Source organism: Staurois parvus, unplaced genomic scaffold, assembly GCF_062004578.1.
Source record: "Staurois parvus isolate SC_StPar_1 unplaced genomic scaffold, SC_StPar_1.0 ptg000414l, whole genome shotgun sequence".
NCBI lineage: Eukaryota > Metazoa > Chordata > Amphibia > Anura > Ranidae > Staurois > Staurois parvus.
Genome location: NW_028318210.1, coordinates 1,964,635 through 1,987,049, shown reverse-complemented (window position 1 = coordinate 1,987,049; position 22,415 = coordinate 1,964,635). Strand labels below are relative to the sequence as shown.

Here is a 22,415-nt window from a genome sequence, read left to right as displayed (position 1 = left end):
ACGAGCTCTTTAAATGCACTGACCAGTGAATACAAATGATGGCCACCGGACCTCCTGATCCGGTGGCGTAACGTCAAGGCGTGCAGAGGCTCCTCCTAGACGCGCTTCGTGTAATAACACGTCTCCTGTAGGGGTGATGCCATGCATGCCTGACGTCTCCTTACTGCTATTTATAAGCTAAAATTGCGCCAAAAAGTGTCCTGGCGCCGTTCTGCCGTTTTTCGGCCTATTGCGCATGCGCGGGCGCCATTTTGCCGGCTATTTGGCCTCATGCGCATGCGCGGGCGCCATGTTATCGGTGATATTGAAAACGTCTAAAAATGGTCGGCGCGCGGTACACTGCGCATGCGCGAGAGTTCCGGCGGCCATTTTATTGGTTTGAAAGCATGCTGCCGACATTCAACTGCGCATGCGCGAGCCGAACGATCGCAGCTAATGCCAATAGAACAGTCTAGGTGGTATCATACTGAGCTGATGGCCAGTATATATCACACCTAGCAAATGGACAATGACTGTGGTGGTGGATACAAACGGTACCAATATAAAAATATGGAAGTATATAAAAAATATGAAAGTATAAAAAATATGCATATAGAGATGTGCATATAAAAAAGGGGGGGAAGCCTATGCTTTAATTAAAAAAGTGGTCGCCATTTTATTAGGGATATGAGATAAACCCGGGCAATTAGCAGGCATGAGGTCTCCCCACACTTAAATAGACAAATATGTGGATGGAAAGACTATATCCTGCTGAAGATCAGTAGATACTTAGCGTATTGTTTTAAAAGATATTGGCTTAATAAAAATATATAATATAATCCCCAGTAATAATAATAATGTATTGAATAGTTATAATACTCAATGAATCATATAAACAATCATATAAAAAATATAAAAAATATATATCACACATAATAATAGTAAATGGATATTACCATAATCAAATTCTTTAAATGCTGAATAAATCATGTAGACATAATGACCTAAAAGAGTATTGTTATGATCACATAGTAAAACACTAGATGAATCATGTAGACATCCATCTAGTATGCATCCCTTTCGCCCAGATTGGGTCGTTACTACATATGTGCGTGCAGTGTGTCAGAAAAAAGACCTTTCTCATAGTGCAGGGTATATACAATATGCCAGATCAGCTATTATCTATATAACAGTTGATGTCCACTTCAACATTATGTCCTAAAGGGACCATGGATTTCATTTCGAAAATCCATTTAGTTTCTAGACGTGAGACTTGTCTTGATTTATTAATGCCACGCCAGTGATGTTGTGCAATATCAATCCCCATAAATTTAAGGGAAGAGGGATCTTTATGATGAAATTCCCTATAATGTTTTGAAAGTGAGTGCTCGCGGAACCCTCTTTTAATATTATATACATGGTCGCGGAATCGGTCACGCAGCCTTCTGGTCGTCCTGCCAATATACTGTTTCCGGCAAGGACATTCCAGAAGATATACCGCGTACCCGGTGTTACAAGAAATAAAGTTGGAGATGGTATAATTTTTGCCTGTTGTAGTCGAGGTGAATGATTCCACTTTCTTTTTTGACATTCTACTATGTTGACAGATCTGACACTTTCTGCACGGAAAAAAACCTTTCAGGTTACTAAATAAGCTCGGACGAGGTGGGGGGTTAGTTATGTTGGGTGCAATCGTATTGCGTAAAGATGGTACTCTCCTGAAAACAACTTCTGGATTGGTAGGTAAGGCCCCAGCAAGGATGGGATCCGCTCTGAGCACTTCCCAATTTTTCTTCATTATATAGCGTATAGTTTTATGTTGAATAGAATATGGAGTAATGAACGGGCAGAACATACTCTTTTTTTAAGGTAGGTGGTCCTGAGAGCATGTCCTGTCTGTTCATGCGGGCAACATTATCAATCTCTGCATCTAAAGTGTCTGCCGTATAGCCCTTATCCAGAAACCTCTGCCTTAAAATTTGTGCTTTGTTTTGATAAGTATCAATTTCAGTGCAGTTGCGCCTAATTCTCATAAATTGGCTCCTAGGAATACCTGTCAGCCAGCGTGGATGGTGGCAGCTGTCAGTAGGGATGTATCCATTCCTATCCGATGGTTTAAAGTACGCTTCGGTGATACAGTAACCTCCCTTGTTAATAATGGAAATGTCTAGGAAATTAACTCTGTCTGTACTGTATTCGTAAGTGAGATGGATATTCAAATTATTGTTGTTCATCGTGCCAAAGAAGTTTACCAGGGCAGTTTCTTCTCCCTGCCATAATAGGAGAATATCGTCTATATACCTCTTATAGAAGAGCAATTCTGGCCATTCCATGGAATAGATGTTATCTTCCTCCCACCTGGCCATAAACAGGTTGGCCAGGCTAGGGGCAAACTTGGCCCCCATTGCGACGCCTCTGGTTTGTAGATAAAAAGTATTATTAAACCAGAAGTAGTTATTACTCATTGCAAAATTTAATAGGTCAAGAATGAATGTTTTATGGGTTATAGAGATATTCTCTGCTAGACCCAGGTAGTAATCTGCTGCCATCATACCGTCATTATGATTGATGTTACTATATAACGAAGTTACGTCAGCGGTAACAAGGAATGTTATAAGATCGGGGTCCCAATTAAGTGTACTTATTTCGTTTAATATCTGTTTGGTATCTTTGATGTAAGATGGGGTGGATGAAACCAAAGGTTGTAGAAAGTAGTCGATGTACTCACCAACTTTAGAACATAGCGAGCCAATTCCGCTGATTATTGGTCTACCCGGAGGATGTATGGGGTCTTTATGTACTTTAAACCATCGGATAGGAATGGATACATCCCTACTGACAGCTGCCACCATCCACGCTGGCTGACAGGTATTCCTAGGAGCCAATTTATGAGAATTAGGCGTAACTGCACTGAAATTGATACTTATCAAAACAAAGCACAAATTTTAAGGCAGAGGTTTCTGGATAAGGGCTATACGGCAGACACTTTAGATGCAGAGATTGATAATGTTGCCCGCATGAACAGACAGGACATGCTCTCAGGACCACCTACCTTAAAAAAGAGTATGTTCTGCCCGTTCATTACTCCATATTCTATTCAACATAAAACTATACGCTATATAATGAAGAAAAATTGGGAAGTGCTCAGAGCGGATCCCATCCTTGCTGGGGCCTTACCTACCAATCCAGAAGTTGTTTTCAGGAGAGTACCATCTTTACGCAATACGATTGCACCCAACATAACTAACCCCCCACCTCGTCCGAGCTTATTTAGTAACCTGAAAGGTTTTTTTCCGTGCAGAAAGTGTCAGATCTGTCAACATAGTAGAATGTCAAAAAAGAAAGTGGAATCATTCACCTCGACTACAACAGGCAAAAATTATACCATCTCCAACTTTATTTCTTGTAACACCCGGTACGCGGTATATCTTCTGGAATGTCCTTGCCGGAAACAGTATATTGGCAGGACGACCAGAAGGCTGCGTGACCGATTCCGCGACCATGTATATAATATTAAAAGAGGGTTCCGCGAGCACTCACTTTCAAAACATTATAGGGAATTTCATCATAAAGATCCCTCTTCCCTTAAATTTATGGGGATTGATATTGCACAACATCACTGGCGTGGCATTAATAAATCAAGACAAGTCTCACGTCTAGAAACTAAATGGATTTTCGAAATGAAATCCATGGTCCCTTTAGGACATAATGTTGAAGTGGACATCAACTGTTATATAGATAATAGCTGATCTGGCATATTGTATATACCCTGCACTATGAGAAAGGTCTTTTTTCTGACACACTGCACGCACATATGTAGTAACGACCCAATCTGGGCGAAAGGGATGCATACTAGATGGATGTCTACATGATTCATCTAGTGTTTTACTATGTGATCATAACAATACTCTTTTAGATCATTATGTCTACATGATTTATTCAGCATTTAAAGAATTTGATTATGGTAATATCCATTTACTATTATTATGTGTGATATATATTTTTTATATGATTGTTTATATGATTCATTGAGTATTATAACTATTCAATACATTATTATTATTACTGGGGATTATATTATATATTTTTATTAAGCCAATATCTTTTAAAACAATACGCTAAGTATCTACTGATCTTCAGCAGGATATAGTCTTTCCATCCACATATTTGTCTATTTAAGTGTGGGGAGACCTCATGCCTGCTAATTGCCCGGGTTTATCTCATATCCCTAATAAAATGGCGACCACTTTTTTAATTAAAGCATAGGCTTCCCCCCCTTTTTTATATGCACATCTCTATATGCATATTTTTTATACTTTCATATTTTTTATATACTTCCATATTTTTATATTGGTACCGTTTGTATCCACCACCACAGTCATTGTCCATTTGCTAGGTGTGATATATACTGGCCATCAGCTCAGTATGATACCACCTAGACTGTTCTATTGGCATTAGCTGCGATCGTTCGGCTCGCGCATGCGCAGTTGAATGTCGGCAGCATGCTTTCAAACCAATAAAATGGCCGCCGGAACTCTCGCGCATGCGCAGTGTACCGCGCGCCGACCATTTTTAGACGTTTTCAATATCACCGATAACATGGCGCCCGCGCATGCGCATGAGGCCAAATAGCCGGCAAAATGGCGCCCGCGCATGCGCAATAGGCCGAAAAACGGCAGAACGGCGCCAGGACACTTTTTGGCGCAATTTTAGCTTATAAATAGCAGTAAGGAGACGTCAGGCATGCATGGCATCACCCCTACAGGAGACGTGTTATTACACGAAGCGCGTCTAGGAGGAGCCTCTGCACGCCTTGACGTTACGCCACCGGATCAGGAGGTCCGGTGGCCATCATTTGTATTCACTGGTCAGTGCATTTAAAGAGCTCGTTTACACTATACCTATACTGGTACTCTAACCCTGTACGTTTTACTGTTTTATCATAATGATATATACTCATTAAATACTTTTTATAATACTACACCATGAGCGTTTTCATCTCTATCACCTGGCACTGAGCCTCCACATCTCAGCCCAGCATTCTAGGAGTCCACCCAGGCAGGACAATTTGGGATATTGGTCCAGATCAACTTCTCTGGCAGCCGTCACCCCATCTACCACCAGAGGGCACCTTTATCATCAAGCTATTCCTTCATGGGACCTCCGGCTTCATGGAATTTCTATGTGCACATTAAATTGCACTTCCGGTGAGTGGGCAATTTTTCTACACCTTCATGTTAGGATGCTGGAATATACCCATTTGGATTGAAGTTATTTATACTCCATCACTGGAGTATACCTTTTGGACTGATATTTTACCACCTTGGACTGTTTAACATTCAGTTTATAGGACTTTTCCATTTCTGTCATATTTTGCCATACTTTAGATAGTGTGTTTTATTTGTATAGCGCTGCACACCTTTTGTAACATGTTACACCAAGATTCAGGGTGTAATGTCGGAATGGCACCAGCACCCTCCCGATCCCAGTTGTAACAGCTAGCGGGGGATCTTCTCCTCCTGCTAGCTGTCACCATTTTCTTTTAAAACCGTGGCCGTTCTGGGTTCCGCTCATTCACAGAGAAAACTACAAGTTGAACTGGATGGACTTCTCTTTTTTCATCCAGACTATGCAACAAGTCACGGCAGCCTTTGCTGCCTCGGCAATCCACAGCGGACTGTACGGGATGTACGAGCAAGCAGATATACTGACAGGTCAGGGGACAGCTGCATGGCACCAACGATCTGCTGATCGCTGGTGTAATGCTTTAGAGCAGTGGTTCTCAACCTTCCTAATGCTGTGACCCTTTAATACAGTTCCTCATGTTGTGGTGACCCCCAACCATAAAATTATTTTCGTTTCTACTTCATAACTGTAATTTTGCTACTATTATGAATCTTAATGTAAATATCTGATATACAAAATGTATTTTCATTGTTACAGTACATGATTTTACATTTACCCAGTACCGTATTTTTCGCCGTATAAGACTCACTTTTTCTTCCCCAAAACTGGGGGGGAAAAGTTGGTGCGTCTTATACAACGAATAGAGAGAGGCGCGGCCACGGCCGTAGGAAAGGCCGCAGCTTTGGCCTATCTCTGGAGCGGTCGGCCATCTTAGTACACCCGGCCGCTGACGCGCGTGCGCGCTGACGTCATCGCCCCCTCTGCTCGTGGACCCTATCATAGCGCGGATCTACAACAACAGGTGAGGAGCGGGGCAATGCAATGTTACTGGCTATTATTACTATGTTGGGGGCAATGTTACTGGCTATTATTACTATGTTGGGGGCAATGTTACTGGCTATTATTACTAATGTGGGGGCAATGTTACTGGCTATTATTACTAATGTGGGGGCAATGTTACTGGCTATTATTACTATGTTGGGGGCAATGTTACTGGCTATTATTACTAATGTGGGGGCAATGTTACTGGCTATTATTACTAATGTGGGGGCAATGTTACTGGCTATTATTACTAATGTGGGGGCAATGTTACTGGCTATTATTACTAATGTGGGGGCAATGTTACTGGCTATTATTACTAATGTGGGGGCAATGTTACTGGCTATTATTACTAATGTGGGGGCAATGTTACTGGCTATTATTACTAATGTGGGGGCAATGTTGCACTGGAACAGTGATGGAGATGACGAGTGGGGGGCAATGGTGGACTTTACAGTGATGAGTGGGGGCAATATTACAGCATTGGGTTCAGAATCTTTTTTTTCTAGATTTTCCTCCTTTAAAATTGGGTGCGTCTTATATGCCGGAGCGTCTTATATGGCGAAAAATACGGTAATTATAATTCACGAAGTGTCGTTTTACCACCAATACTGCTGCTTTCTACACAGTAGCTGCTGTTTACACATGTGACTGGTACACATAAGTACATTATGGCACCAACCCTGTCAACCTGTATTTGTACGGGGTGTATGTGATGGGGTTGGCGCGATGATGTCATCACGCCGGGTACTGGTATGTGGGCGTATCTGCATGTGGGCGGACCCGTCTGGATACGGATAGAGGAGCGGTGTCTCGGTTCCTAAGACCATATTGGAAATGTGTTTTCTAATGGTCATAGGCAACCCCTGTGAAAGGGTCGTTCGACCCCCAAAGGGGGAGCAGTTGAGAACCGCTGCTTAAGAGGCTCCACAAACAAAAAAAATAAATGCACATTTTTTCACCAGCAAAAAAAAATTGTGCCTTTATTATATTTTGTTAAAAGGTGAACTTATCCTTTAATGAATGGAGGCAGGCTGTATTCTAACACTTTATATGAGGCAGGAAATGGAATCCCTGCCGTGCTTTTTTTTTTTTATTTCCTATTAGCGAAGATTATGTTCACACAAGTTTTTAAAGTAGAACTTCACAGTCTCAATCAATAATGACTATTTTTAATCCTTATGCTTCAAGCATTAGATAGGAGTGTACACTTTTTTTTTGTTCTAAACTGTTTTTTTTTTTTTTTATATATAACTCTTAGGATATTTCCAGGTTTCCAGGTCTAGGCAAATTATGTCAAACATCTCAGGAGTCTTCAGCAAGGAGGTGGGTTTTCTTAGATAAGCACACCCTCCTGTCTGCATGCTTGAGCTAAGGGCAGATGAATTCCAGAAAGTAAATGTTTCATGAAGGATCTGTCCTTACTCAAGATGGCCACGGCCAGAAATGCTAGGGCAGTGTTCTTCAAAGTGATTTCTCAGCAAAATAAAGCATGAAGACATGGATGGATGAGATTGATTTGAATAATAAAAATTAATTAAAAGCGTTTTTGGTTTGTGGTGCACAGATACAGTGTAGTTCTGCTTAAAGCCAAAAGAATCATTTTACACATACTGCAGCAAACTATTTACATGACTTCCACAGGAAAATGAAAGCCAATCTAATAATGTATCAAGTACAATTTTTTTCCACTAAGCCTCAATGCAGTGGCTTGTTAACATAACTTCTAAAACAACAAACATTGATAAGCACAACAATTTTATCTGCACCTGAGATTGCAGCAAAATGTACCAAATTTCTTTTAATGTCAGTGAGCACCAAGACAAAAAATTTAAATTGAAAATTCATTCCATTATAAAACCATTCGTATACTGTCCCCATCCCCCCCAACCCACAACTTACTTGAGCCCGATCTTGTTCCAGCGATGTACACAAGACAGTGGCTCTCTCCCTCCTCATTGGCCATTGGCCCAACTGCAGTAAATCACAGCCGGTGAGGTGGGAGTAAGGGGCAGGGTTGAGCCCCGCTCTGTAGTAAATGGTAAAGCATGAATGCTCCTATAGCAAGCAGCTTGCTATGATGGTACTCAGCAAGGGGGGAAGAGCCAGGAACACCAGCAGCGAACTTGAGAAGAGGAGGTTCAGGACTGCTCTGTGCAAAACCATGGCACAGAGCAAATAACTATGACATGTATGCTATTTTTTAAAAAATGCACCGTTAACCATTTACCGTCCACCCTATAGCAGAAATACTGCTACAGGGCGGCACAGGTGCACAAAATCACGTATATATACACATGATTTTGCATTTTTGGGTAGGGGGCACGCACACGAACCGCCAATCTCAGCCCCGGGTGTCAATCACCGGGTCCCGGGCGGTGATTGCTAAAGATCACCGACGGGGAGGATGGCTGCTTTGTTTACCAACAGTCCTCCTCCCTGTCAGTTTGGGCACACTGCTCTGGATGACTGAGCAGAGCCATCCAGAGCAGTGTGCTTTACAGTAAAGCACCCCCACCCCCAGTTAAAACACTCTCAGCACACAGTTAACCCTTTGATCACCCCTCATTGTTAACCCCTTCCTGCCCAGTGCCATTAGTACAGTGTTCATGCTTTTTTTTTTTTTTTTTTTTTTTTTTAATAGCACTGATTACCGTATTGGTGTCACTGGGGATGTCGGTGACACCAAGTCAGTTTCCCCCAGTATCAGAATGTCCGCCGCAGTCCCACTATAAATTGCTGATCTCCGCCATTATTAGTTTTAAAAAAAAATCCAGTATCTATACCGCCATTTGCAAACGATAGAACTTCCACGTAAACCAATTTATTTACACGTATTGGGAATTTTTTTGTTAGCAAAGATATGTCACAGAATACATCTTGGCCTAAATGTATGACAAAATTTGATTTTGAAAATTTTTTTTATTGGACATGTTTAACCGCTTCAGAAATACTGCTACAGGGCAGGACAGGTGCGCAAAATCACATATACATATACACACACACACACACACATACACACGTGATTCGCGCTCCCACGGTTTTCGCACCCCTCCCAGATGGTGACAGATTTCCCGTCAGTACACCAGTTATCATATTTAACCAACTTGATTGCCAGGAACATGCTCACAATCACAATAAACCTCCATTGCTAGTATAGTGTCTGAACGGATCAATATCTTTGATCAGATCAGCACTATATCAGTGGTCAGATTAGTATAGTGTCCCCAAAAATGCAGCGTTAGCGGGATCAGCCCTGGCACCTGCCAGCACCTGCGTTTAGCCCCTATGCTTAACCCCCCCCCCTTCTCCCCCAGCAAGTGCAGTGTCAGTAAGCCGCGGTCATTTGATACAGCACAGAAAAAACTGCAGTGTTCGCAGAATCAGGCCTAATCTCTGTTAGCACTTGCCAGTAAATTTTTTTGTAGCGGTTCAAGCAATCCCTGACAGCCAGATGCTCCGTGGTGAGTCCCATAAGTGCAGTACAAGCTGGTACGCTGGTGAGCACAAGTAGTGTCCCGCAGCCACCAAGAATTTGCACACATGCCCATAGAGTCCCTAGTATCCTTCCAGATGTGATGCAAATCCCGACTGGTAGCCCACAAATTTTGCAGGACTCGTACTTCCCGCATTCACTGCCCACCCGGAATTCAGCTGGAAAAATCTAATTTAAATATTCCCCTTGATTTTTTGGAGCTGTTTTTCACAGAAGATCTGTATGCAGTGATTGTGGATTAAAGCAATTTATATGCACAACAGTTTATCGCCGCCAACCCAAATTCAAACCTTGCCAGTTCATTCGCATGGAAACCCATTACAGTTTCTGAATTTAAAGTTTTTTGGGCCTAACCCTCAACATGGGCATTACTAAAAAAAAATGTTCTCTGTTGTCATGGCCAGACATAGATATGAGAGTATAATGTGTATTATGCATTTCAATGACAACACACTGCCATCCTCAGGGTGACCCTGAATTTGACTGGCTCCACAAAATTCAGCCCCTTGTAAATCACCTTAACCAAAAATTTGCAGATGTCTATACTCCCCAGCAAAACATCTGCGTTGATGAGTCTCTCATTAATTTCTCTGGCCGCCTTCCACTCAAACAAGTTCTCCCCAGCAAACGTGCCAGATATGGGGTCAAGATGTAAAAGACCTGTGAAAGGGCAACAGGCTATACATATACCGTAAGTTTTGGATTTACAAGGGAAAAGATAGTCACATGGAGCCCCCCGGATGCCCAGACTACATGGGGAGCAGTGGCAAGATAGTTTGAGACTTGATGTCATCCTTTTTCCATATGGGGCACCACTTATACATGGACAATTTTTATTCAAGCGTGCCACTACTTAGATGTTTGTACAATCTTGGAATTGGCGCATGTGGCACCGTGTGACCTAATCGCCGGGGCTTCCCCCAACGGCTTGTAAATACCAGTCTTAGACTGGGGGAAAAAGCCTGCTTGAGAAATGAGGATATCATTCAGCTGGAGCACTGACTTGTTTATTCATTCAGCCCACATTAAAAAAAAAAGAAAAAAAAGAACATAGCATATACACCCAACAAGGACCAGCGACATACTGGTATATCACTGGACTTTGAGTGGTTACACCAGGATGATGCCTGCAGCTGCAGGCATCATCCTGGTGTCGTTTTTTTCAGCTGGCAATCGGCTTTCATGTAAAAGCAATCCTAGTGGCTAATTAGCTGCAGGATTGCTTTTACAAGCAGCGGGAGAAGATGCCCCCCTCCTCCGCTGCCTTCCACTGCCTTCTCGGGCAGTCCCATGCCATCGGGGAAACCTGAGAATGCAACCGGTGTTTGTCAGTGGACCACAGAGCTGATTGGAGACCGGAATGGTTCCAATCATCTCTATAGTCTAAGAAATCGGAAGCTACGAGTATTTCATCACTTTAGTTTCCAAGGATATAAACAGCGCCATTTGTAAATTGGGAAAGCATCTGATCACACCGATCTTGGTGAGACTAGATAAATGTAAGAGCAGAGGAGATATCTAGAATCTGATAGACCCCAGATTTAAAAATAAAAATATATGACAATGCCCATTGAAGTTATAGGGGATATTTGCATTCCCTGTGATAGCGTTAAAAGTGATAGAAAAAGAAAAAAAATGAAAGGGACAGTGTAAAAATAATTTTAAAAACATCAAAAGAACTTTAAAAAAAAAAAAAAGTACCTCCCCCCCAAATCATTTAATAGGGAATGTTTATGCTCAATATGTTAAGTAAAAAAAGCTGAGGGTTTCATTCAGCTTAAAGTGACCTAAATCTACGCCCAGATCAACAGCCACAGTTCCCCCATTACCACAGGCAGTGATACAAATAGCAGCTCACATCAACACTCCATGTAAACAAATCTCTGCAGCTGCTAAATTTAATGTAAAAGCTTACGTTATAGTTATGTAGTAAGGAATAGCCATGTGGAGTTTATCCCAATGTTATATCACTAAAAAGGAATTGAATGAAAAGTGCCTAAAGTCTAAGAAGTAGGAAAACCAAGTTCAGGGTTAACATCTAATACAGAAAGCAGATCTCACCGTTTCCACCAAACACATGTATGTCCACTTGTTCACACAGGTACATGACGAAAGTGTTCACCTGAGGCAAGAGACCGATGAAAAACACAACTGGGAAACATAGCGTGAACACTGTGGAGCAGAAGCACATTGAAAATTACCATGGATGAAAGCAAACTTAAAATAATGCATGCATACTGACAAATCTGTGAGCGACGCATAGAGAAAAAATTATAAACTTGTGCTTAAAGAACACTAATAACAAAATCTGTATCAGGCTAATGATCATAAAAGTGTTCAAGAACAGGGGATGAAATAAGGCCAGCTGGACTTCAACTGCCATATCCACTGGGCGCATACTCCATTTTTTTTTTAATGAACTCACTTTCCATAGGGCACTGCTGAACGAACCTTTTGGGCGGGACAAGCACTTTGACAGGATGAGCACAACTGATGTACAAAACATCCTTTAAAATTAGCCAGAAATGATTTAGGATATTGTGGCGGACGCCATGACCGACATACTATAATCTTTGAAGCAGAAGACATGGGGAAGTGACAGTTTTAGATTGGTCTGGACCCCAATGTACTTGCTGTGACCTGTAGTCCCTCAGTCTCTGTAAATCTGGTTCTGCCTCTGCCATATGCAAGTTCCAGGACAACCACCGCCAGGACACTCAACCCTGCTTGTGATATAAAAGGCCATACTGTGAAAGCACATGGCAAATTCAGCTCTGAATTAAAGAAGGGAGTGCAGGAAATGCTCCGCCCTCTGCATTTGGCACCAGGAAGGTCCCAGACTGCCCCTCGGGCAGCTGGGAAAGAAGATTTAGAGTGTTTCAAGGTACAAGACAGTACAAAAATAGGAGCCCACAGGCCAGTCCCTTACCCACCCTCATGTCCACAAGCACAGATGTGGACCAAGGGTACCACCCAGGGACTACCATCAGAGCACGAACCATTACACTTCACAGGATTCCCAAGGTGGTCCAATCTCCACCCATTGCACTGGGCCACACTACAAGGGTCTTCAGGGACTCAACTACCCAGCTGAGATTCACTGCCCTGGACCTGTATAGCACCTTGCTGGTCTGCAAGGTAATATATCACAGGGTTTCATTATGCAGAGTTCAATGCCAACTGGAAATATTACAGGGCGTCTCTGCACATCCTGGGTTCAATTCCTCTGAGTGTAGTAAGGCACAGACAGTGGATCAGGAAGAGCCTCTTAATCCCAGATGGAACTGCTGATAAACTAGCTATTTTCGTGCAGAAACTGCAGGCATGACCATCACCTAGGACACTGAAATCTTGCTGGGGGGGGGGGGGGTTATGCCCAAGAGGTGGATTTCCTGTATTTTGTTTCCAGTGGCCAATCACCTAACAGTGGCAAAATAATCATATTGTAAATGTACAATAAAAAAAACCTTGTTCATTCACATTTTCCCCAATATACAGCAAGCAAGACAATTACAGCAGTCCGTCTATGAGAAGCTATGTCTATATGCAATGAATGGCGCTCACTTTGAGCATTCATGTTAAACTGTACACATAAATCTAGAGTAAGCTTGATCCTGTGTGAATAAGAACACTTTTATGACATTATATGCAGTGGATTGAAGGTAAGCAGTGATGCTCAGAACTAGGAGCATATATGAAGATGTTGCTGGGTATAGTGTAATCACTAAAACTAATATTCATAGAAAATGTATACTTACCAATGACTAAATCCCTGGCAGATATGAGAAGTAGAGGATTGGTGAAGGCCATTCCATACAGCTTGTATTTGGTGGCTGACAGGTTTTTGCTTCCGTAATCCAATAACCAAATAAGGCCACAACAGGCACAGAAGTAAACAGGCCTACTATAGGCTATGATACGGTTATGGCCCTGCAACACCAAAGGATATACAAGATTTTCATGACAGGTTATGACTTGAGAGCAAGCAAGTTCATCTCACCGTTTATACACTTCACATAGTTAACTACACGATCACTGCAGCTATAGAAAGATACTTACATGTCTAGGGGAAGAAGAATCAGGCTGAACACTCTGGAAATAAACAAATAAATAATGAATACATATACTAAAATCAGAGAGCTCACACATGAAATTACACTTCAACTTTGCCTGAATACTAGCTTTCAGATCAGTCCTACATATGTAACACACACTAATCATTGACACAAATAAAAGTATCTCAAATGTGTTTTTTTTTTTCATATAAAAAAGAAAGGAATACATGTTTCTGTTTTGTAAAATCACAGGGAAATAACCCATATACAGTATCATAATTGCATATCAAACAACATTTTCTTACATACAGCAATTTTCATTTAAAGAGACCCATTTACATTCTTATTTTACATGCAAAACTTCATGGATTATTTTGCACATGGTAAATTTTCAAACATGTTCCTCAACAGGAGGGATAAATGGCAAAATAGGAGAACAAAGGAAATCTCCATGGGATGTCAAGGAGCAGGAAGGAGATGAGAGAACAATGTATGGTTACAAAAAAGAGGAGGCCTTGGACCTCAAAATAGCCTTTTAAAATCTGTGTAGCACAAGAAATGGTTCCTTGTGATTAAGGCAACCAACTCGCCTTGCAGAGGGACAGCAGCAAGCAAGATATTTTGAGGAGACATGGGAGTGTCCCTGACAGGTTTCGCAGAGGCACTAGGGAGCAATATGTGAGACACCCTTCACAAATTTAAATCAATATATCTTGTGCCAAACTCAATAAGCCACATGCATAGAGCTAAAGAACAGCCAAAAAGGCGATTGTCAAACACTTTACAGGAGTTGCAGGCAGCCCTGCTCCCCCCTGTGCCTTATTCCACTGTGATGATTGTTTTTACAGGATATCATACCATTTACATATGAGTATTACTTTTTTTTTACAAAATATTTAGTGAGATTTTCAAAAATAACATACAGCACAAGAGTTCAATACAAAAGGTAACACGTGAAGGAACAACAAGAAGACAATGTGGGCCAAGAGTAAAAAAACAAAAAAAAAAAAACTGCAGTTAGCGCCGTATCCATCAATGGTAACAAAAAAATACCAGTTTTCTCTGGGCTTAACGCGGTGACGTATTTCCGGCGTGGCGGCCATCTTGGTACACCTGTGCATTCAGCTGTACACCCAACAGATATATCCTCATCTGAAAGCATGAGGTTTTTTCTTGGACTGGCTGCTACGTAAGTTTCAATGTAAATATGCTACATGTTCCTATGGTATAATTAAATATACTACACTATGGGAGGATTCCTTTGTCTCATTTTGAGAGATTGATATTACAACTTTTCCTGGAGAAGAGCCATAGTGGGAATATTATACTCTGAGAAAACTGTCTTTGGAGTGTTTTGGTGCCTGGAGGATCTGTGAGAGGGATCCACTACTGCTCTTTGATCCGCAAGGGTCGAAGGGATGAGGTGAGAGGCTAATTCAGATGGTGGTTGGATTCGCAGATCTGTATACACCCAGAAACCTGCACGAGTTTTCACCTGTGGTCACTAACAGTATAATTTGGAAGCACCGTTTACTGTTTGGTTCACCAACAATATTTATATTTTGGACTTTGAGATATAACTTTGTGTGTACCATTATTATGGTTATTTTTCACTTCACAATAGGCACGTGTGATTACATTATATATGTGTGTATTTTTGGTTTATGCACATATATATAGATATTGTTTTTTGTGTTTCCACATGTTTTTGAGCTATTTATTTGATTTATGTTATTATCAGTGAGCACGTATAGACCTGTATTGATAACATTGTCACATTTTTTTATTTAATATTTTGGGATCCCACATTCACATTTTGTTTGATTTGAATGTAGCGCAGCATTCCTTATGTTTTATATTTACTTAATCACTGGTATATGATTTAATGCTAGCAGCTCCCTTTGGGATTTACACACATATTTATTTGATTTTTTTAAATATACACTTGGAGCGCAGGAGGGTCACACCATCACTGTTCCAACCAGAACATACACCTCCCCCCACCACCCCCAGGAGGAAACAGAAACCTCAAACAACCGCCTGCAAAACTTTGCAGCCAAAACACGTGTCCAAAGACGAGAAGACATTCACCTTGTAAAAATTAGTAAAGGTGTGCACAGATGACCAGGTACCCGCCTTACAGATTTGAGACAGACACCTAATGACGGCCCAAGAAGCACTAGGCGCCCGAGTAGAGTGCACCGTTACGGGAAAAGGGGAGAACCTGACCCTTAATGGTATGGACTTGAAACACCGTCTGTCTAATCCATCTAGAAATGGTGGCAGAGGATGCCACCAAACCCTTTCTCGGTCCAACTGTGATCACAAAAAGGGAATGCGACCACTGAAAGGACTTGGTAGCGGACAGATACACCCCAATTGCCCGAACCACATCCAGGCCATGCAAAGCAAATTCCCTAGGATGCAACGGGCGAGAACATAAGGAAGGCCTGTTGGCTCTGATGAAGTAGGGATCTCCCTTCGAAACGAGTCAGCCTTTCACGAGAGTCACCCTGTCTGTGGGATTCGCACGCTACTTGATTTCCTGTGATCCATTCTTGGATACTATACGCTTTTTATACTGCTACGTTTGTGAGTACACATCTTATTTTAATAAAATCTTTGTATTGCTGAGGTAATGCGCAAGGTTGGTGCGCTTTCTTTTCTTCTTATTTGCAGTGTTGTTCAGACTTCCCCAGCCTTACAGAAGGGCTGCACAACCTTTGATCCCTTGGTGGATGGGTTCTACGAAGGTCGATTTGTCCACCTGTTCCGGATCTACGTCTCTGGAGCGCTGAAGATGTCTTCTTGATTTTTTTTTTTAGTTGAAAGAAACCGGCGAGAGCAGAAACCTTGACGGTATTTACTGCCAACTTCTTCCCAACACCCCGTTGCAGAAAAGCCATTATCCCAGCCACCGAGAAGGAACGTGGATGAACACCTGCAGCTTCACACCACGAGATATAAGCATTCCAGGTGCAATGGTATATCTTCCTGGAAGTAGACTTTCGTGCATTCAGCATGGCAGGGATAACGGACTCCGACAGTCCCCTGCCCTTCAGAACCTGGCTTTCAATAGCCAAGCCATTAAAGCCAGCAGGTGGAAGCAGGGTGGAAGATCAGTCCTTGAGACAGAAGGTGTGCCCTGAGCAGCAGACACCAAGGGGCTTTCACGATCAGCCGTATCATGTCAGCATACCAGGGGCAACGGGGTCAATCAAGTGCCAACAGAAAGACCGGAATGCCTTCAGCCTCTACTCTTCACAGCAGGTGGGGTAGAAGCTTGAAAAGAGGGAACGCAAATATAAGAGGATACTGACTCCACAACGTCACCAAGGCGTCCATTGCATCTGTCAAAGGATCCCTCGCCCTGGCCACAAATCTTGGTACCTTCCTCTTGAGACACTAGGAGATTCACATCCGGAGTGCACTGCCGCAGACAAATCTAGGGAAACACATCAGGATGCAGAGCACTCGCCTTGGTCCAACATTTGACGGCTGAGGTAGTCCGTCTGCCAGTTGTCGATGCCAGCAATATGCACGGAGAAGAGTGCTGGCACATGACGATCTGCCCACCTGAGGATGCGGGAGATGTACAGCGATGCTGCCATACTCCTTGTTCTACCTTGGTGGTTGACATAGGTCACAGCCATGGCACTGTCCGGCTGGATTCAGTGCCCCTGAAGATTCTCTGTCCACTGCTTCAGGCAGAGCCTGATCGCCTAAGGTTCCAGGGCATTGACTGACAACTGGAACTCCTACATCTTCACCCAATGGATTGCCTATGCAGAGAGGTTTATATCAGCCAGGACTGCCCATAGGTGGTGCCGAGTTTCTCTTTTCAGCCTAGTGTCCTACTTCTGTAGGTGGCACTTTAACCCTATGGTTGAAAATAAAAGATGCTGTGTCAGATAATGAACATAAGAGGAAAGAGCCCTGGAATGGGCTTCTAGTCGCCACCATATCGTTAAACACTAGGATGCCTTGTTAAGACAGAAAATAGCCAGATATATTGTGTGGATGGCCCACTTTTTAAATAAATCTTCCTCAATAAAATATTGCTGAGCAAAACACTTGGGAGGAGTAAAGACTTTCTCCAGTATTTTTCAACAATAGTCCCATGATAAAATGATTACACTACTTGCTGTTTGAATACTGACCGTACTGTGTTGGGCCACATTTACACTTGAGGTAAGGAGGTGCTAATACCAAGCAGTTAAGCTACGGTTTTACTGCTACCTAATCACTGCCACTTATGCTGTAAATGCAATGGTGGAGTGTACACAAAATGATCCCCACCATGGCGGCACTACAGATAACTAAATGCAACCCATTTTACTGAATGGGGGTGCCCTGCAATCATGTATAGTGCACGCTGTTAAGACACGCTGGTTCAGGGGGTTAAAACAGATGGTGAGGAAGCAATGCCAGGCCTCCTCACAACCTGTTAAATGCATTCTAAAGCGCTATCTGAATGTGGATCGCTCTCCAGAGAGCATTGCTAGTGTAAATGAAGACTAGGTGTGTTGTCAGCTGAAACAACCAATAACAAAACTATGAGATGGAAAGAAGATCTTTTAACCAGTGAGGGGACAAGAATATATGACTTGCACCTGTTTCAAGAGCTGAAGTAGAAAAGACAGATTAGACCCAGCAGAAGCTTCAAAACATCAGGCTTTTATTGATAATAGCTGCAGCTGGGAACAAGTAAAAGACTTATTTGAAGAAAGAGGGCTCACAGGCCATTTTTATACCAAAGTTTGACCACAGAATTTCTATGTAGCACAGTATGATTGGTTGACAAGACAGCACACCAATGTAATTAACATAAAAAAAGGTCAGAAGAACATCTGGACCTGCAGACCATAATGTCTGGAGCTGTCTGGCAGCAGCAAACCTGGGTCTTAAAAGAAAGAAAATAACCAATATGAAGTAGAGGGGACATCTAGAGTTCAGCTTTTTAAATTTTACTCTTAAAATTTCTAGAAATGTCAACTAGTGCTTAACAATATTTATTAGATATTAATACATATGCATATTATACATACATACAAATTCTACTACTGAGCCAAGTTAGTTCACACCATACAAGTCTTCAATTGTTCCTTTAACATGTGTTCTCCAGTTAAAATAAAAAAAAACGTTTCACAGATGATTCTGACATTCCAATACTGAAACAAAGGCATGTTCCTTTCCATATCCCTCACATTTTTGGTAATTCCAGCTTATGAATACTTTACTTCCATGACTCCTGCTGGTGTATTTAGCATAATAGCTTCTAAAATTACGCACAGTCAATACAACACTATTTCATGTAATATGTATTGAATTAACTATGCAACATCAACAATATTGTTAATGAAACTGTCCAGAAACAGAGAATTTTTATTGTAGGCCTGTAATTTTTAGGAATAACTCACTGAAATCTGTCCTAACAAGAGTCTAGTAAACATCCCGGGTATGATAAAATTTGAAACACGAAATCATAAATTATAATAAATATAATAATCATAAAAAATAATAAATTTAATTCAATAATATTAACAAACCTAAAACACTGAAATTTGAAATAGAGCGCCAAGTTCGCACATCACTGAGCAAAGTCGCAAAATCATTTTCAATGTCTGATGACGGATTTCCCCACAAATCATTATCACTCAATTCTGCAAGTGGTTCTAATTTACTATAGCTGTTTTCTAGCTGGTCTAAAACCACTTTTGACATAAAGGGACGCTTTTTGGACACCATGGACATTTCTCAGTTTCAAGGCAGAAAGAACAGTAAAAATGCAGGCAGGGCACATGACAAAGCACTAGGGACAAAATATATGTGAAATGGTTTGATACAGTAATGTTTTATTATGTGATTTTAGTGTATTTAGTGAATGTCACTTTTTAACATTTTTAAATTTCCCGTGGGTTCCGGCCCCCGTGCGTCCCGACGCTTGCAGGGACCGAAACCCGGAAGACGGATGCCGGCATCGGCTGGAGACGCTGCAGGGAGGACATTGTGGGAGCACAGGACAAGGTAAGTGAAACAGGGAATCCCAGAGCAACGCTGCAGGGTATTCCCAAGTGTAGCTCGGGGTTACCGCTTTTGGTACTGAAAGTTAACCACGAGTTACACTAGGGAATACTGCCAGGGAGGTTAAAGAAGGAATACTTGGGTAACACATGTTCCTACTTGGAAAATGGAGGAGAGTTGGCAAGGCAAAGCTTCACACTCTGAAGACATTCCTGCAGCCAGCCCTTCTGGGAGGACATCATAATGACTAGACATAAGCTACTGGATATATTTGAAACCTATAACCTGAGGGTGCCATTTAGCCTACCATTAAGTGTCTGCGGGCATCTTCATTGTCATTACAGTCAAGTTAACATTGACAAAGCCTAACTGCACAAATACAGAGTTACAAAAACTATAGCTTGTCAAACCAAGACAAAAAAAAAAAAAAAAAAAAAAAAAAAAAAAAAAAAAAAGAGTACTCACCTTAAGGAGAGAGTACTGACAGCTGGCAATAACAAGACAAAACTGGAAGACCCAGATATCTTTGAAGAAGCCTCCTGTGAGAAGTACAGAGCCCAGAAAGGCAACCAGAATGGCAAGTGTGATAGCCAGCACGTTTTCTAGGATCTCCCTGTTCCTAAATTAGAAAAAATTATTACAATATTAAAATGATATGAAAGGAATACCACAACAAAGGGGGGGGGGAAAGAAAAAACCTACCCAAATACAAAGAATTTACTATTCATATTCCTTCATAGTTCTGCTTCCCACCCAGAAACCCCTGGATCATTCCTTAAAAACAAAAAATTCTCTTTTATGGCACCCCAATGTGGTACCAATATTAATACATCACTAGTAAAGGTAGGCAAAAGAGAACAAGACAAATCAGATAAATAAATAGCCCACCTTTATAACCCTTATACTCCCCCTAGCTTTTATCTCAAGGTATTTCTCAAATTTCATAAATTGTAACCAGTCTTCCCAAATAATTACAAATATAACTATCCTCACATGTACACATTATCTCTCAGCCCATTCCTCTATACTTAGGAGTTTTTTGCGTTTTCCAGTATTTTGGAATCAGCCTTTTACCTGCATTCAGCAAATAGTATTAGGGATCTCTTATACTGGGCCACTGACATTTCTGTACTAAGAAACAGAAACTTGCAGGGGTCCATCGGCATTTTCTTCCTATTGTACCTTAAATGAAGTTAGTAATCTCTTCCCAAAATACTTTTTGGGCAATACAACCATATGTGCCCAAAAAGTACCAGGCTCCCCACAACCTCTCCAACGTAGGGGCGACACCATTCTCCGAAACCTAAGCCATAATCAGAGTGGTGTGCAAGTACCTTAAAACTCATCTCTTTTGCCTTCAAGTCCACAGAGGAAAAGCAAACAAATTTTAAGGTTTTTAATCTCTGGCACTTGTTCTTCAACAGCCCCAACTCTTGCATGTTTTTATTATGTTATGACCTTTGGGAAAGTGAAAGACAAAATACACTTGAGTTTTACATCCACCTCAATAACAGGAAGTTTCTTAATTTCCCCCAAAAACTGGGGCAAAGATCTGATCACCATAGGGTGCCCTCTTTCTAAAAAATAAAAAGGGGGGGGGGGGGTCAATCTGGGGTTTTTTGCTCTTTCCTAGTATTTTTAATTGATAGGTTGTATTACAGAAAGGGAAACTCCCCCCCCCCCCCCAAAAAAAAGTGGTTACTAAAAATCACCAAAAAAGAAAGCTCTATTTGTGACAAAAAAGGTAAAGCTTTGATTGTGCTTTTCAACTGACTGGAAGCTGCAGCAGCTCTACATATAGTAAGTGATGGTAAAATGGAACTTAGGGACTTGAGCATTTATTTTTTTTTTACTATTCTTTATACCTCTTTAACAATACTAAGTAGAGGATGAAAATGACAAAGTGGAGCTCCATTCAAAAGGGGAAGTTCTGCTTTAAGACCCTGTCCCTCACTCCCCATTAAGGATTGGCACCTTTGGGGAGCGGGTACCCGAATTTGACAAGTACTCGCTCCCGATTCCGCTTCCTGTCGCCTAGGCGATTAGAAGCGGAAGTTGTCCTCTCCCCCTCCCTCCCAGTAGTCTAATGGGACACGTGACAGATCCCAGAAGACTACGGGGCCATTCACAAAGCGCAGCGCTTCTCGCACAAGCGCAGTGGGCACCCGGCTGTGAAGCTGCAAACTGTCACAGCCGTATGCCCACACTGAAGATGCCAGCACCAGGGAGAGAAGACGGCCGGTGAAACCAGCCATGGTGAGGACACCACTGGACAGGCAAACGTCTGTATTTTTTTTTTTTTTCAGGTGGAACTCCACTTTAAACAGTTGGCCTACCACTTCATGGCTGAATTGCTGTTGTCCCCAGTTGGTTCCATTTTGTAATAATACCATTAACAGTTCATCGTGGAATATTTAGTAGCAAGGAAATCTGACGACTGGACTTATTGCACAGGTGGCAACCTATCACAGTACTGCGCTTTAATTTACTGAGCACCTGAGAGTGACCCATTCTTTCACAAAATGTTTGTAGAAGCAGTCTGCATGCCTAGGTGATGATTTTATACACCTGTGGCCATGAAGGTGATTGGACACCTGAACCCAATAATTTGGAGGGGTGTCCCAATACGTTTGGCA

The 22,415-nt window shown here is 41.8% G+C and overlaps 1 protein-coding gene across 7 annotated transcripts in view; it reads right to left on the bottom strand.

Annotated features, from left to right (window-relative positions):
• Window positions 1-22,415, bottom strand: part of PCNX1 (pecanex 1) — a 236,382-nt gene that overhangs the window by 88,852 nt on the left and 125,115 nt on the right. For all 7 annotated transcript variants that reach the window (XM_089686842.1, XM_089686844.1, XM_089686845.1 and 4 more), the window contains 4 exons: window positions 20,245-20,398; window positions 13,760-13,792; window positions 13,459-13,630; window positions 11,762-11,872 (listed from right to left, as the gene is read on the bottom strand). In XM_089686842.1, coding sequence (XP_089542968.1) covers window positions 11,762-11,872; window positions 13,459-13,630; window positions 13,760-13,792; window positions 20,245-20,398 — 470 coding nt within the window. The remainder of the gene's footprint in view (window positions 1-11,761; window positions 11,873-13,458; window positions 13,631-13,759; window positions 13,793-20,244; window positions 20,399-22,415) is intronic.